The sequence below is a fragment of the Aristolochia californica genome, unplaced genomic scaffold (genome assembly GCF_029961685.1).
Source record: "Aristolochia californica isolate CCGP_79_NKW_82.1479 unplaced genomic scaffold, dmAriCali1.0.hap1 SCAF_2, whole genome shotgun sequence".
Lineage (NCBI taxonomy): Eukaryota > Viridiplantae > Streptophyta > Magnoliopsida > Piperales > Aristolochiaceae > Aristolochia > Aristolochia californica.
The window spans coordinates 49,211,767-49,229,759 of NW_027181881.1; the positions used below are offsets into that span (position 1 = coordinate 49,211,767).

A 17,993-nucleotide genomic window follows, 5' to 3' on the forward strand; every position below is an offset into this window, starting at 1 on the left:
TAACCTGCAAAAATATGGGAGAGCAGTTGCTTGATGTCTGTGCATGAGAAGAAGCAGCAGTTGAGGATGGGTGCAGGGGAGACGTTGGGATACTCCCAGCTGAGGACTGACGTAATAATTCAACAGATCCATTACTATTTCCTGATATAGTTGGAATTCCCATGCGATCTGAAAATGGATGCCCAAATGCAAGCCAATCCTTCTCCACAAGTGCCTATATGAACACATCAAAAGATCTGGAAAATCTTATTCCAATCAAAATTATCAAATAGAAACACCTTTTCTTGAAAAGATTCCTTCTAAAACACAAAGGGTGCATTCATTTCAAAGCCCAGGCAAGAAGATACGACCAGAGAGTGGTTGAGTGACTGGAGAGTAACCCCCTCTTTAGCTAAAGAATCAGTATGACCATTTGCTTGAAAAGATATATTACATTAAATGCATAGAAACCCTTTTTGATTTTCTGCAGTTTTTTCTTTGGCCTCATCTATTGCATCCCATGTTTGCATACGCCCTCAGTGGGGCCTATTCTTAATGAATTCCCCTTTCTCATTTGCCTCAAAAAATTACAAAGAACCTTAAAAAAAGTTGTGATATTACAAACAAATCCCAGGAAAATAGATATATAATTAAATGGTCATGCTAGTTTTGAGCTTCCATTACATTTGTAACCCTAATGTCTATCATTATTAATTGACATTAACTAAGATATAGAGAAAGACAGAAATATCCTAGACAAGAATATCATTGTCTCTTCTCAACATATGAGATCACACGTCTTATACACAACCAAGCTAATAGAACCCACCCAGGTAGCCACTAATTAATTTAAAGCCGACCACACAACTTATGTGGGATCCCTAGTAGGCCAAGCACACATAATTGAAGAGATGCAATACCATTTCTGCAAGGACTCATGTTTTACCAAGAACTAGTTAATGTACACGAATAGAATAGATAGCAGGTAGAGGTGAGGATAATGAAATTAAAACTGATCCAGTGAGAGCAACTATGTGAGGGAAAAAAGGTTAAGCAGAAACTACTCAACAACGTCCTCTCTACCTCTCCATGACCTCTCTCTCCTTTCTCTCTTTATCTTTCCACTTCTCTTCCTCTCTCTACATCACATCTTTGACTAAAGCACTCTTTTTTCTCTGTGCATACACTCTTCTTCTAGTTTTCTTTCTCTTTAAACCATGAAGCCCTAAGACAAGTTAATCGAAGTAAGAGTGACATATGAACTTAGTCAGAAGATATATAACAGCTAAACAATGCTTGGCATCAAACCCTACAAAGTTCAGTGCATAAAATCAATGTGTTAAACAGCCTTTAAAATAAATGGTAGATGGAGATAATTGTAAAATATTTGTACCAGAACATAAGCATAATATATCATTTCATCAAATGCCAACCTTTTTTTTTTTGAGGAAAAATGTGAAAGTATATTACTGAGAGAGAGAGATACAAACATCAAATGCCAACTTGTAGCCACAGAAACTAATATAGGAGATATATTGCAGTTAATCTTACACCAAGTTGCATTGACATTACCTGAAACCCCTTAAATGTTCGATAGTATGGATCAAGCAACAAACTAGACAGGGAAACCAACTGTGTCGTTCTATCCCATCCATCACTGCAAAACTCCCCAAAACAGATCAGACTTAATTATGAAAAAAAAATTACATATCATAAAAGCCCCATTGTATGGCAACACCAAGAATTTGCTAAAACAGGGTGTAGGAATATGGTGACTCACAAACAGTAGTAGAGAACAAGCCACTAAATTTGTTAGAAAAGAACACCAAGTCCAACTCCAAGCAAGAATAAAAAAATGTTTGGCATATATAAATATTATGTAGCTCTTATATCACATTTTTAATCAACTATCAAGGAAAAAGATTCTCTTATAGCAGCTGGAACCAAAAAAACCCAGGAGATTGACTCTTCAATATATCATACGTATCTACACCTCTTATATCACATTTTTAATCAACTATCAAGGAAAAAGATTCTCTTATAGCAGCTGGAACCAAAAAAACCCAGGAAATCTTCAATATATCATACTTGGGAACCCATTGGTTTAGAATATAAGAAACTGCTAAGGATGGAGCAAATGTTTGAATCTCACAAAGAGAACAGTTAACAAGTATTACAGTTAAGACATAAAAATCAGCTACGCTAATTGAGGAATAGTTAAAAGATGAAACTCAGAATACATCCTATGCAACTCAGATACTTAGTCTAATACTTTCTCCCTTCATCAAGTAAAAGTTGTTTCAAGAAAAATCACAAAATAAATATAAATGTATGTGTATATGTACATACATAAGAACGAATATACATTGGTTAAACAGTAAATTTGAAAAATCAAGTGCAGTAGAAACTAGCACCAAAACCTTTTGATGAACTATGGAAGGCAACAGATATTTCTAAAAAAAATTTAAGAGTCCTATTAACTGTGATCAAGCCTAAATGAAGCCCAAGCCAAGCAAGTCCTTCAAACAAAGCAAAAACGTAGGCATGCATGGTTGCACAAAACCATGTCTCAAGCTCTTGATCGCTATTTAGGGTAAGCCCAATCTTACAACTCAATATTTTAACCACAAAAAACATAAATGAACAAGCATGGCCCCACTCTGCTCAACCTCAACCTAACATAATGTATGAGAACTTTTCAGAGGTTGAATGAAAATTTTAGATCTTCTGCAAATAAGTGCTAGAACCAGTTTTCTTTTGCAAACAAAGCAGAGATGATCTCTATTAACAGGAACAAATAAGTGCTAGAACCAGTTTTCTTTTGCAAACAAAGCAGAGATGATCTCTATTAACAGGAACAAATGGAGCAAAAAAAAAAAGACAAACCTAGAAAGAAAGGCATTTAACCATGGCACTAGTTATTTGGAATCTACCTGCAATGTACAAGCACAGAAGATGATTCCTTTGCAACCCGAGCAGCAATCCATGCTGAGCCAGCTAGAATGCTCTGGACATGGATTAACCATCCACTGTCTCCAAGGGTAGAGACAGAAGCAGACATGCTACTCAAGTTCCCTCCACCCCAAGTCCAGCCCCCATTTCTCTGTAATCAAAGCAATAAACTCACTTTTACCTTGTCGTCCAGATGTCTGTTAAATAGCATCCAATGATGCCTTTCTCAACAAAAGAAACAGTGTCACATATTAATGAAATTTCAAGAGAATACAATGCAAAAGCTGACCAAAAATGAGGACATTCCATCAGAAGACTTGGCACCATGGGTATCAAGATACTCCCGAAGTCGAGCAAGGCTATCCCTCATGGCATGAATATTGTCTATTCCAAAGAAAACAACCTACAAACGATAGAACTTAGAAAGTTAATAAGGATTTCAGCAGCAAACTGCGGATGCAAACAGTAGCAGTTAAACCAATAACAGACCTCAGACTGAAAATAATTAGAAGATGACTCAGAACCACCTCCCATTGCTCCATTAGCTAGAGCATTCTTCCTTGGCCTTGCATCAGCAATGCAAAGCTTCCTAAGAAAAACAGAAGTAAAAACCATTCAATACTGTTCAATAAGATGATTAGAACAAATAATTGGTAATGACAAACAAGAAATATAAATCATACTAAAGGTCTGTTCAATACTGCTGCAGACCATTCAATGGAATGTTGAAGCAGCAAAAGGTCAAGCTTGGTTATCTAACTGAATAAGTCATAAAGTGAAAACTAATAACACCAAGAAAACATACGTAAGAGAACTAGTGCATACCTTCGAGAAACCTTCTCATCAGCAACTTGAGTGCAAAGTGCAGCAACAAGTTTTTCATCAGCATTGCTGCAGAACAAGGTAGTAAGTACAAACTCCACTCATTTAAAAAAAAAAAAAAGTACAAACTCCACCAAAAACTGAACCAATCAAAGAGATCTCGAGATCTCATGCATAACTCAGCAGTTGAAAAGGGGGTAGTGTTGTGGAAGGAAGAGAGACAGGAGAAGATGAAAAAAGGAAATACCCTACCTCCTTGTATTCATCATCAGACCAACCAAAGGTTGCGATGAACGTGCAAGGACTGCTCCAGTGCCTGCAAAATTATTAAAATTTAGTAGTTTGATAATGGAATGGCTATTTCATTTAATCAACCAGAGGCTCACTTATGAAACTCATGCTACACCAGAAAGCCGAAGTACACACCTGGATTACACCATGAAATTACAGGCAACCGGTACCTAGCACGAAAAGTAGAAGCCTGTCTTACATCTTCATCACTGGTATCAGCCAACCAAGAATATCAATTTAAGTTAGTATGACCAAAATAATATGAAGACCATGATCACCTAAAATAATTCAGGCAAAAAACAAACATTAAGAAAGATACTGCAACTGCATACCTGATACATTTTGGAACGATCAAGGCAAATGGATAAGTAGAGCACATTGTATAGTTTGAATTTACTCCACTTACTCTCCACCATTCATTTGAAATTGAAAAGGACCCATCTTCCAGGGCACTACTTGGTACATCATATGAGCCTTTTCCAAGTAGGCGACAGTACTCATTTAGCAAGCGCAATTTTTGATTGCTGTTATTAAATCTGGAAGGTCCACATTGAAAAGTATAAAGATCCCACAGACGCAGTGGTCTCGTCCACCGCCAGAGTGCATCAAGCACAGTATGCCTCTATAAGAATTAAATGTAACCACGTTTAGGTTCTCTATAGAAAACAACAGTCCTTACACCAACAAGGATTATGAGACTCACACTTAAAAGAGGAAAGGGTTGGTCAGAGAATAAATTATTTGGAAAGGTTTTCTTGAGGAAACTCTCTTTTTGAAAAGAATTTGTAAAAATAAAATAAAATTCCTTAAGAACATGGAAAAAAAACAATCATGCTATCGGACCGACTGACTGGTTTGAACCAGGTACTACCAGACTCATTGCCTTATCTGAGTCAATACAAGCAGAAACTATAAGGTTGGTCAAAACCCTGCTGACCAGGCTGGGTCGCCAGGTTCAACAGGTGAACCGGCTGACCCAATCAGTTCAGCCGGGTCACTTGTCACACTGTATAAGGAAGCACGCAATGCAAACCAGGAGAGGACTCACCCCCCTTCCCTTCCATTTGACAGCAACAAGGAGGAGCCCCCCCCTTTTTTTGTGCTTCTGTAAAAACGGGAGGGGGGGGGGGGGGGGGGGGGGGGGGGGGCTCACAAAAAGTCAAGAGATGTTTACAAAGGATTTTGCTCACAAAGAGTAAGATTCCTTGTGTAAGTCTAGGTGTCATGGGGTTAGAGCTGCCCGCACATTTGCATGCCTTGGGGCCTCAAACGGGGTTGGACACACACCAGTGGGACAACATCAGAGGAGAGGACCATGCATGCAACACCAGCACACGTGTAGGACAGCATGCAAGCATAGGGCAAGGGATCAGTACCATGAGGGACACTTATGCCGTCAGCACGAAGGTGGCATTGGACCTTATCTTGCCCCTATGGAGTTTAAATTCAAAATAGAGGATGTCTAAATTTCAAATGAAGATTTCATTAAACAGTAAAACAAATTGAAAAGCTAAAGGGACAATGAAGCACAACGTGCAGCTGCTTCCATCAAGAAGAGAACAAGAAAACCTCTCCAATGCACCCAAACAAAGTAAAAGAGGCTTCTAAGGAACAGCAACTGCTGAACTGTTTTATTTTTTTTTTCCAATATGGAACAGCAGCTGCTTCTGAACAGTTAAATGCTTTAATGATTCAATGTAAGTCGATTCACAAAAAAAAATCCGACAGAAGTTTCTCGTGTTTAGCATGCAAGCATATAGGCAAATTTGTAATTCTGCTTGATAGTTATTGAGAAGGAAAACAGGAGATTGATACACATATAAATACACATTTAACCATCAGGAAACGAATGCTCTCATTCTCATTGTTCAATTTCACATTCTTCCTACTTTTCTTTTCTTGGTTTTAAAGGCGTAATCTTATTAAATAAAAAAAGGCAAAGACAAAGGAGGCAATAAGGCAGACGCCATTCAGCCTCCATTACTAAATATTTGACAATTACTATCATGATTTTTGTTGTTCCTGTTAATATTATGATTGTTGTTCTCCACTTTTTCTTTTTTAGGGTCATTCTTCCAATTTCAACTCTTGGTTTTCAGGATCTTCATTCCCTATTTGGTAACATAAGCATTGTTGTGATGAAGTTGTTCATTTATAACGTGATTTGATGTTAGTTGGAACATGTACTCAGATCAGCTAATCATCTCGCTAATGATTTAGTAAAATCTGGTGTGTCTAGGCCTTGTATTACTCCCTTCCCCTTGGGTTTTGACCCTTTTGTTCTTGGCCTATGTTAATGAATTTAGCAACTTCAGCGGCTCTAATATTAGAGGGAACTGGCTGTTGGTAGCTGGTACAACGCATCCTTCTCGTCCTCCAATAATGGCAATTTGGGCTCCCCCTCCGGTGGGCCACTATAAACTAAATTTTGATTACGGCGCATTTGGCTGTCCCGGTCCTGCGGGTTTTGGCGGAGTAATCCATGATGGAAATGGTCACCTCCTTTTCTCCTTCGTTGGGCCACTTGGAATCTCTGATTCTATCATTGCAGAGCTCTCCGGATTGCTCAATGGGCTTCAGATCTTCCAAAACCATCTCGTGGACCCCCTCTTTATTGAAGACGACTCTAAAATTGTCATCGACTAGTGTGCAAAAATCAACCCCTCCTCCCTGGAGGCATTAGGATATGTTTTTTGGTATATGTAATTTAATTTCTCCTCTAAACTGTAATTGGAAGCACATCCCTAGGTTTGCCAATCATTTGGCAGACATTCGGGCTAAACTGGGCGTTTCAATCTAACACCTGTTGTGGAGGAAGGCCCTTTTAGTTAGGTTTGTATTCTTTCTCCCTCTTTTAATAGTTTATACATCTTCATTTAAAAAAATAAAATATCACCATATTTATAAAAAAATTTGTAGTAATGATTTAAAAAATAAAAATCACCTGTTTAGTCCGGGGCCGAAATCCAAATACAATTATTCTCATGTCTTTACCTGAAAAGCAGCAATAAACAAATGAACTAGACGCAATGATGAATGTACATGTATGAGTAAATTTTTAATAAAGAATCAAAATCAAGATTTGTGTTTATAGGAATGGAAATATCGATTAGTTCTTTTTTTTAAGAAGAGTGAGGATTTCATCTTAAACATTATAATTAGCTCTTCCTCTTAAGATGAGGAGCCTTTTTGTTTTTTGAAAATGTTGAGTAGCCTTCTTTAAAATTCTTGTTATTTTCAAGAAAATAAAAAGTTCTTCATAACTGAGAAATGCCAGAACTACAAGAAACACAAATTTGAGCAAGATAATTAATAACAAACAGGTCTATTGTTTGCTGCATCTTACTTTAGTCACTTTTATGTAATTTTTCATGGACAAACTCCCCCCTCCTCTCTCACGCCTTGGACAAGTAAAGCTTCACAAGATATGTTCTACCGACCCCAAGACACTTTTTACAGGTAAAGGCTCTCAAAATTCACCATACGACAATTGAGTAGAAAATAATTGCGGATTGGAATTTGGCCTCAAAGGCCACATGGGGAGATTTCTAATGTGAAATTTTGGTTTCAAGTCCCTCCAGAGAAAAGATGTGTCTGCATGTGTGTGTAAGTGTGTGCTCCTATGTGCACATGTGCAGGGATGTGTGTAACTAAGAACCTTATACCTTAGTTGTTAATACATGAAACAACAAATAAAGCAAAAGAATTAATGGAAATAGAACAACAAACAAAAGACAACACGACCCACAAACAAGAGAGAATTGCTTGCCTAATATTGGTTAGCTTCTCCCCTTTGCATGCCTTGCTCACATCCCTTGGTGTCTATGGCTCAAGAGAAATAATCAGAGATTCAATACCAAGTTCAGCAATCTGGATAGTACAGTCGCTTGCGCCGTTCCAGCTGGCTCCACACCAGAAAAGAATTTGCTCCCCGAGCCGGTGTCTCCCTTTGATGGAATTGGTGTCTTTTGGCCCATATGGCAGGTCCCTAGAAGATTTTGATCATGGATGAGTGGGAGCCTCCCCCTAGTGATTGCATAAAACTGAACTTCGACAGTAGTGTTATGGGATGCCCCAGACCGGTCAGTGCAGATGCAGAAATCATAGAGGAGAGACATTATTTCCTATGTTGGGCTAGTAGGTATTGCGGATTCCAACACTACAGAGATGACTGCTCTTCATTTTGGTTTGAAGATTTTCAAAGACCATCTTTCAAGGGAAGCTACTGATTCAGGGAGACTCTAAAGTGGTCATCAGTTGCTGCTAAAGTTCAGCCTCCCCCCCTTGGTGGCATTGGCCAATTATTTCATCTATTGCAGATATTGTATCTTCAATTACTTGCACTTGGAATCACATTCCTAGGTCAGCCAATTCTTTGGCTGATAGGCTAACTAAATTTGAAACTTCCCAGCAATCTCTCACGGTTCCCCCTCCTTGTAATCTTGCTCATTTGAGCCTTTTAATATAACTCAGCTCCCATCACCCCCTCAAGTTCCAAAGGCAAAAAACCCATCCCCCCCTCTACTCTCACATACTCCCAAAAAACTCTAAAGAAGAAACCTCCCATCACCCGCTCACACATATTCCAAAAAAAAGAAGAACAACAAAGAAAAAAAAAATAGCCCGCCAAAACTAAACAATCTAGCAAGCCCTCCGCTCACATCTCTCCCCCCAAAACCAGAGTATCTGGCCAACTTCTCTCAAATCGCTCAGACTGATGCCCAAATGGACTTCATCCAATTCGTCAAAGAGCAAGACCACGAGTTCCCTCCGCAGGAATTCGAGGAAATAACAAAGTTAGCGTGGGAATTCTGAAAATTTTTCCATGATAGTCTCCAATGCCCAAAGGAGGATCTCCCCCCACCCGCCCCTAAATGATTGTTCTTTCTTGGAACGTCACAGGAATCGGCTCGTGCTCGAAACGTGCAATCATCAAGGTAGCCCTTTTTGAATGTAAGCCAAACATTGTAATATTGGTTGAAACCAAACTACAATCTTTTGATAATTTTGTTGATCGGGAACTTTGGCATGATTCTAACCCTGAATGAGCAAAAGTTGATGCGATTGGGCATTCTAGAGGTATTCTTGACCTCTAAAACCCAAACTCTGTTGAAATCACTCTCTCCCATCTTGGTCTTTTCTCCATTGGTATACATTTTCGTGACCGCTCCTTAAGGATATCTTGGGCTCTAGCTGGCATCTATGGACCAACCCGTCATAGTAACCACGCCTCCTTTTGGGAAGAAATCCTCCTCCTTGTCCAACTCTGGGACTTGCCCTGGCGCCTAGCTGGGGATTTCAATGCCATCCTTCAATATTCCAAAAAATGTCCTCCTGCCATTTGAACCACCTCCACTATGCAAGCCTTCTCGGATCTCGTCAATAGCGTCGAACTATCCGAAATACCTCTCTCTAGAAAAAAATCACATGGTCTAACGGCCAGAACCCCCCTGTTCTCTCCAAACTTGATCATTTCCTTGCCAACAATGAGTGGCTCCAAAATTTTCCCAACACCACTGGCCAAGTCCTCAATAAAATTGGTTCTAATCATTGGCCAATTCAAATCAACACTCATCCCCCTACTTGGGGCCGATCTCCGTTTCGATTCGAGAACTCTTGGATCCTTTCAGAATCCTTCATCTCCAATCTTGCTAGATGGTGGCAAGAACTCTCTCAATGCCCTAACCCAAGTTGGGCGCTCCCCCTAAAACTCAAAGCTCTGAAGGCGAAGATCCACCTATGGTCTCTCAATCAGCGCGCTACTGCTATTTCTCAGAATAATTTGATCTGCCACCGCTTATCAAAGTTGGATCTCCTCGAAGAGCAAAGGTCCCTTTCTTGCCCTGATCTAATTCTCATAAACAATTTAAATCTTGATTTACCAAATCTTCTACGAAATGATACCTTGTACTGGAAACAGCGAGCCAGATTTCACTGGTTGGCCAAGGGGGATGGAAATACAAAAAAATTTCATGCTATTGCCTCGGCCAGAAGGAGGGCTAATCGTATCACATCTCTTTGTCATGGGGATCAGGTGATCACAGATAGCCCCTCCATTGCTAACTTTCTTGTGAAGTTCTTCACAGATATTTATTCAGAGGAAAGCTTCAACCGTCCTACGCTCTACCAGCTTGATTATAAGCGTATTTCCTCTTCGGATGCAGACTTCCTAGAATGACCATTCAGTACTGAGGAAATCGATCTTGCCTCTCTTGGCATTCCGAATGATAAAGCTCTTGGTCCTGATGGCTTCAACGGTGAGTTCTATCACAAATTTTGGGAGGTTGTCAAAAATGATGTATATGCATTTGTTCAAAATTTTCATCAAGTCGGTTCCACTCACAAAGCTGTGGATGCTTCTTTCATTGCACTTCTTCCAAAAAAAGTAAACTCTGTCGTGCCCCAAGACTACCGACCTATCAGCCTCACCACAAATTTTTACAAAATCATTGGTCGAATTCTTGCCAATCGACTCAGATCTTTCCTTCCCAAAATCATCAGCCCTAGTCAATGTGCTTTTATTCGTGGTTGAAATATCCTTGATTCAGCCATGGCCGCACATGAACTCTTGGGCTCTTTCAAAAAATCCAATATGCCCAGATTTGTCCAAAAACTCTATTTTGAAAAAGCTTTTGATCATGTGAACTGGAAACTAATTGACCAACTTTTTGACAAAACTCTCCTCTGGTCAAAAGGTAAGTTGGACAAAATCCTCAATTGTTGGCTTTAATAATGATCCTAATGTGTTAAATTCCATGGCTCATTATCTGGGATGTAAAATTGCAACGCCTCCCTGAATATATATGGGCTTACCTTTGTCACCTACTTTGCCTTCCAAAAGCTCTTGGCATCTTGTTATTGAGCGTTTGGAGGGCCACCTGGCATCCTAAAGAGGAAGATTTTTATCTAAGGCAGGTAAATTAGTTCTTATTTAAGTCTTGCCTACACGGTATCCCTTCTTATTTCCTTTCCCTATATCGATGCCCTGCTCCTGTTCGCAACAAAATTGAACTGCTCAAAAGGAGATTCCTGTGGGGAGGACCAAACGACGAAAGGAAATATAGCCTTGTGAAATGGGCTGAGGTATGTAAATCAAAAAATCTCAGTGGACTCAGGATCCATGATACAGCTACCACAAATTCCACACTTTTACTTAAATAGATTTGGAAGTTTAACTTATATCCGGAATTGATTTGGAGGAAATCGGTTGCTACTAAAGCAAATAAATTATTGGGTTGGTGGACTGAGGGTGGGAGATGTAATAGGATGTCCCTAGTGTGGAAAAATATTGTAATATTGTTACCTGCATTCAAAACGGCTGTAAAATGTTACTCTGGCATGGGTATTGTAACACGATTTTGGTCAGACTGGTGGACCGGCATCCACAACATCGACATCAGCCACAACTTGATTTCTAACTTGGCAAGAAATATTGAAGCATCTATCTTGGACCAGCGAACTGATTCTGGAGAATGGAACTTAAATCTCCGAAGATCACTTTCAGATTCTAAGGCCTTGGTGACATCCGACCTCATCACCATTCTTTCCTCGGTAAGTCTCAAAAATGTGCCTGATACTCTTATTTGGACGTCGTGCACGCAAGGTAATTTCTCAACTTCTTCTGCTTACAACTTCCTGTGCTGCCCCAACCTTCCACAAACCAAACATCCTGCTGCCATTGCATGGACCTTGCTTGCTCCCCCTCGTGCTAAATTTTTTATTTGGTCCGCATGTAGGAATAAAATTGTTACATCAAATTTCCTAATCCGGAGAGGTACCCACATCCCAAACCCTTTATGCCCCCTTCTACCAAACTTCCCTAGAAACAGCTACCCATATCCTTTTACATTGCAATTATGCCCATTTTGTGTGGACCAGCCTCCTCAACAAAATCGGTCTCCACTACTGCCTCTCTCAAAATCTCTCATCTACCATCCTCTCAGTTACTAATGTTAGCCTCCCAAAACTCGGAAAATTATTAATCTCTTGCTGTGTTGGGCATCTCATTTGGGCATTATGGAAAGAAAGGAATAATCGCAAATTCAATCTAAAATCTATTCCTGCAAATACATTGGTTGAAAAAATTATTGGTCAAGTCACTGCGTGGATCCTTCTGCGTAAGGAATTCAGAAATCAAAATGGATCTAACTTTCATGAGAACTGGCGAATAATTGATGGTACGTCTTATCCACCTCGTCCCCTGTTTATGGCAATTTGGTCCCCTCCCCCAATGGGCCACTATAAATTGAATTTTGACGGAAACGCTTTTGGATGTCCAGGTCCAGCGGGTTTTGGTGGCGTCGTTCATGACGGAAGCGGTGTTCTTCTTTTTTCTTTTGTTGGGCCTATTGGAAATTCAGATTCAACCACTGTTGATCTATCCAAATTACTAAATGGACTTTGAATTTTCAAAAGTCGTCTTACTGGGCCCCTTTGCATTGAAGGAGACTCAAAAATCGTCATCAATTGATGTGCAAAGACAGAACATCCTCCCTGGCGGCATTGGTACATGTTTTATGATAAATGTAATTTAACCCCTTCTTTAAATTGTAATTGGAAGTATATTCTTAGATTAGCTAATCATTTAGTTGATGCTCAAGCTAAATTAGGCGTTTCACTCCAACTCCTTGTTGTGGAGGAAGGCCCTTTAGCAAGGTATTGTAATTTCCTTTTTAATAGCTTATACATCTTCATTCAAATATATATATATAACTCAACACTATTTCAAAAAAAAGTATTGCATCCACCAAATCAAACAAATTGTAACAAAAAAAGAAACATTACAAGGTTAGAAAATTATTCAGTAGTCATAAGAACATACCAATAACCTGGAGAAGTCGGCGTGGTGGAGTCTTATCAAACTGACGAGTAGTTGGCTGAACCTTCATGACCTACGATTCAAATTCAGCCTCAAGGACCAAAATAACATTTTCCCTTACTTGAAAATTTATTTTACTTGCAGTAAAACTGAGAAATAATTAAAATCACCCACTTGTTTGCCGAACCTCTCAATGGTTGCTAGTGGTATAGTGCCTAAAGGAATAATGTTTCTGGATCGTTCACTCTGTAAAATAGAAAACAAAGATTTCAGGCCCTTAATGACAAGAAACATGCTGTACATCCCTATTTAAAATCAAAGCATTGTAAAAAATCATTAAAGACGTGATATTAGAACTAAGTGTAGAAATAAAGGAATTATTTACAGCTACAAGTTATTATGCTAAAAACAACAAACAAATTAGTAAATAGATATAAAGCTACATAGTCCAATATTTACATTTCAATAGAGTTTTTTTTCTTTAGCTGTTATGTTTCCAAGGGAGTTATTCATCAAGACAACAAACCATTCTAAAATTTTTGCACAATATAATGAAATAAACACAAGAATCCACCAATAAGAAAAAAGTCAAAGATGCCTAGCTAAACTGCAAAAATATGTAACTCCATATAGCACAAACATAGCAAAATTCAGGCACATGAAAACTTCAAAGACATTATCGCTAAAGCAAATGCATTTGTATCATTCTGAATGGCAATAAACAAATTTTTGCAACTTACAATTATGTCATGTACACAATCAAATAGCACAAGTCACTCATCATAACCATAAGAGTGAGTCGGATTCTATCCCAAAATGACTAACCACTTGACTTAAAGGGCATATTGCTCAATTTTATAACCAAATAACAAGTCCTAACATTTATTTAATGTGACACTTTTCCCACTCAACACTCCCCCTCACGTCCAAGCTACACCTAACGGGCCTGTGATGTGACCACAAACTCCTCAATGGAGCACAAACTCCCAACGGAGCCCAAACTGGGCCCTAGCCACAAAGATGTCCTTCTCTGATACCATTGTTGGTTGAGTCCAGTTCTTTCCCAAAATGACTAGTCACTTAAGAGACCTATTACTCAATTTTATAACCCAATAACATTTTTTAACATTTATCTATGTGAGATTTTTCCCGCTCAACAATAACTTTGGTATCCAAAGGATACATAAAGTAGTTTCTAATCTTGTTACCATCAAATAATTATTTCATGTTCCCTTTTGAAAGGGGATGTTTTTATTGAAGAAATGTAAAGAAACTTACCCAGAACAAGAGTAGAAAAAGGTGGCTTGGAAGCAGCAGCATTTGCAAATTACCAAAAGAATGCTTCAATTTTTAGAAGCATGAATAATGGCTCTTCCCAAATTTGTCCCCAACATACAAATACACAATGCTTGTTCAATAGTGATAACTATGATAAGTCCAAATATCACGACTGGAACCATAGTATCAGCATGTGAACTGACTCTAATGAATAAGATAGAATATTCTATACCTTTGTAATATAACTTTTTCCTTCTCATATAGGTTTTAAGAAACACATACCCATGACAAATTTTACTGAACGTCCTCAAAAAAATATCCAGTATAAGAAGGGTAAGACTCTTGAATATCTGGAAAAAAAAATTGAACTCTAATGTTATATTTGTATTGCTTACCACAAAAAGTAGTCGAAAGTTGGTGACTAACAAGGTACCTGCATCATCAGTATTCACAAGCACAACTCCGTAGCCCTGGAAAGAAAATTCAACAGTAAGGGAATACGTCAGAGGAATACTTCTAATAAATTATTTTCATGTTAAGAATATCCCAGCATAAAAATTAACAGATAATCTCAACACAAACACAATTATCAATTGAATCTCTTCCAAAATGCTAGGGAAGACAGACAGCAATGGCATTCTCAGGATTAGTCTCCTTTTGTAAATGAAACTACAAAGAAAATTTAAAGGCCCTAATGAGAGCAGTGGGTGACGCTATGTTGTTGACAGCTACCGATCAGTCTCATACACTATACTAATCATCATCATCATCACAGCCTGGTCTGAAAAAGAGTACTTGGCATCAACTGATGGAGCAATACTCTAAAACAGAAAAAAAAGGAAAAAGAAGGGAACTTCTCCCGGAATGATCACATATATTGAAGAAAATTTATTTACTACAACAAGAAGTGGATGAGCAAAAGATGGGGTTACGGGGAGAAATATGCTTGCAGCAAGGTGTCACCAATCAGCTATTCAGCTTCGCTTTGCGAGAGCCAGCAAGAATATCAGTTCACTTTAGCAACCAACTAAGGTGAAATAGGGAGGAGACACGAGGCAAGAGCCTCTTCAACATAAGCTTCAAGCCTCCAAAAAAATTTCTTCCTTAATCTCACTAATTACTGCTAAGTGTCTCGTGCAACTGAAGAGCTTGAAAGATATTCACTGCCTTCTCACAAACAACAAAAAAAACCACTGAAAAGCATATTAGTTTGCAACAGAGATGAAAATATCTTCCTCCAATTTCCATTCTATAGAAATAACTGGAGTGCATATACCCTTGTGTCTGTCTACAATTGTGTTTCCCTTGTCCTTCAATACCATATTTGATCAAACAACTTCAAAAGCCCTCCTCCAAGGCCTGAAACTCTTTTCCAGCAGATTTTCCACACCCCTTGTTGTGGACGAGAACTCAGCTACAGTTATTACTTGGGCTGCTACGAACAAGAACTTCCGACCTTGTTTTTTTATTCGATGAGATAGAAGAAACAGCTGTAACTATTATATGGCTGCACATCCCTAGGAGCACCAAGGGAAAAAAATATATCTTGGCTAGGGAAGTAATTACCTGCCAACACCTCATTGTCAACACCTCACTCCCCATTTTATTGTTTTAGATACAATGTTTTATCTTTTCCAAGAAAGTTCCCAGTCTTGTACCTTAGCATCTTTGCAGTTTTCCTCTTCATGTAGCTCCCATAATGTAATTGCTTTTCTCATTGCAATAAAAAAGAGGCCCAAAGAGGGAACGTGGAGAAATTTGAAAGAAGAGCATGCAAAAGGTGGGCTTTAACTAGAAAAGATTTTCAAAATTTACAGTGATAAGGTTGCTGCCAGATGGATGCTCCTTGGCATTGTCGTGCCCAGATTGGGCAAGATGCTGATCTCCACTTGTGCCGCCTACATCCCGTGGGGTCTTTAGATCGAGAGGAACTGCAAATGCTTCAAGGGCAAGTTTGAGTCTATGGAGAGAGTCTCTAATATTATTTTTGGGCACATTTCCTCTTGGCTAGTCATCAAGAAGGCTTTCTCCTCTTTCTTGGGTTCTTCAATTTGGGACAACTGGCATAGCCTTGCTCGTTTGCATGCTCACTTGAGACCCTCAACCAAGAGTGGTTGCCTCCCCATCTTGGTCTTCTTAAACTCAACTTCAATGGTTCCTCGCTTTGTAATCTTGGAAATGTCGGGTTTGGTGGCGTCATTCATGATTCTTCAGGCAACCAAATCATCTCTTTTGTTGACCCTTTGGGAACTGCTGACTCGACGACTGCTGAGTTCCTTGGCCTCCTTAACGGGGTTCGTAAATTTCGTGATCACTAAAGAGGTCCTCTCCATATCGAAGGGAACTCTAAGGTGGTGATTGGCTGGTGTGCTCATGCTCCTGCCCCTCATTGGCGCCATTGGGATGTGTACTATGAGATTATGGATATTGTCTTTCATTTTAATTGTACTTGGTCTAACATTCCGAGATCTGCAAATTTTGTTGTTAATGTTCTTGCTAAGCAGGGAGCTTCCCTCCAATCCCTTGTTGTTAAGGGTTTGCTCCCTTGTGCTTTTGTAGTTTTGTTTTGTTAATAAAATAATACTTTCTCAAAAACAATTTACAGTGATAACTCCAAATCTGATTGCATTATCTAAGCTTTGCACATTAACTAGGAGTAGTTCACAGAAGAGGAAAGAGACCCATATCTGAAAGGACCACAATGGCGTGTACCTATCATAAGATAGAGAGAGATGTTGGATCTTTCAGAGCAGGGGAATCCTGATGCATTGGTCACTCAAAGGGTAGAATGGTATGCATTAGTTGCTACACTAGTTACATGTGATCACCATTTTCTTTAATGTTGAGAATTTCAATAAAAAATAAGTAGAAACACAAGGAATACAAACAAAACCAACAAGGCCAGCAGCAGACAAACAAAAGAAGAAAAAAAATAATACAAAGAACATAACAAATTAATACAACCACAAATCTGACAAATCTCATTCTAAAAAGTAATTGGATGCCAAGGGAGCCCTTTTGCTTGTGAAACTAGCTGGACATAACCATCCACAAACTCGGCAGGGTTGTCAAAAATCATGAGGGCCCAGTGCTGCTTACCTTCTCAGGTCCTCAGCAGAAGCAGAAAGCCTCAAGGTGTCAAAATTTTCCATCAGCATTTCTCAAGGTCAGTGCTCATAGAAGGGGACTCCACAAGTGTTTTTTTTTTTAGAGAATGGTGTGAATGTATTACTGAAAAAAATAAATATACATACCTTACTGTACAAAGCCTTCCTCCACAACAAGATGTTGAAGGAAAACACCTAATTTAGCCTGATTATCTGTTAAATGATTAGCAGATCTAGGAATATAATTCCAACTACATTGCAATTGAGAAATTAAATTACATATATCCTCAAAAAGATACTAGTGCCGCCAAGGAAGTTTGCAAGACTTCTTGCACCAATTGACGACAACTTTTGAATCGCCTTCGACGTAAAGAGGACCTACCATCCGTTGATGAAAAAGATTTAATCCATTAAATAAACCAGATAACTCGGCAGATGTCGAGTCCGATTCACCAATTAGCCCCAAAAAAGAAAGGAGAAGGTTTCCTTTATCGTCATGGATAACCCCTCCATATCCTGCAGGGCCAGGACAACCCAAAGCGCTTCCATCGACATTTAATTTGAAATGGCCTACCGAAGGAGGAGACCAAGTTTTCATGGCCGGAGGGTGGGGAGGGTGAGACATTGCCACTACAAGTTGCCAATTTCCTCGTAAGTTTACTCCTTTGAAATTTTTAAATTCTTTTCTCATAAGAATCCTAGGGGTAACTTGCCCAACAATTTTGTTGCTTAAAATATTATTTGGA

The 17,993-nt window shown here is 39.0% G+C and overlaps 1 protein-coding gene across 2 annotated transcripts in view; it reads right to left on the bottom strand.

The window, feature by feature from the left end:
• Positions 1 to 17,993, bottom strand: part of LOC137956627 (phosphatidylinositol-3-phosphatase myotubularin-1-like) — a 32,287-nt gene that overhangs the window by 9,323 nt on the left and 4,971 nt on the right. Inside the window, exons 1-14 of one of the 2 annotated variants that reach the window (XM_068804189.1) lie at positions 14,574 to 14,612; positions 14,423 to 14,490; positions 13,037 to 13,108; positions 12,866 to 12,935; positions 6,989 to 7,038; positions 4,377 to 4,666; positions 4,180 to 4,253; positions 4,006 to 4,069; positions 3,757 to 3,822; positions 3,421 to 3,520; positions 3,221 to 3,334; positions 2,913 to 3,082; positions 1,552 to 1,636; positions 5 to 214 (exon numbers count right to left, since the gene is read on the bottom strand). In XM_068804189.1, coding sequence (XP_068660290.1) covers positions 5 to 214; positions 1,552 to 1,636; positions 2,913 to 3,082; positions 3,221 to 3,334; positions 3,421 to 3,520; positions 3,757 to 3,822; positions 4,006 to 4,069; positions 4,180 to 4,253; positions 4,377 to 4,666; positions 6,989 to 7,038; positions 12,866 to 12,932 — 1,290 coding nt within the window. In that variant the 5' untranslated portion in view covers positions 12,933 to 12,935; positions 13,037 to 13,108; positions 14,423 to 14,490; positions 14,574 to 14,612. Of the gene's footprint in view, positions 1 to 4; positions 215 to 1,551; positions 1,637 to 2,912; positions 3,083 to 3,220; positions 3,335 to 3,420; positions 3,521 to 3,756; positions 3,823 to 4,005; positions 4,070 to 4,179; positions 4,254 to 4,376; positions 4,667 to 6,988; positions 7,039 to 12,865; positions 12,936 to 13,036; positions 13,109 to 14,422; positions 14,491 to 14,535; positions 14,613 to 17,993 lie in introns of those variants that run through there. The other variant, XM_068804188.1, reaches the window with a different exon arrangement.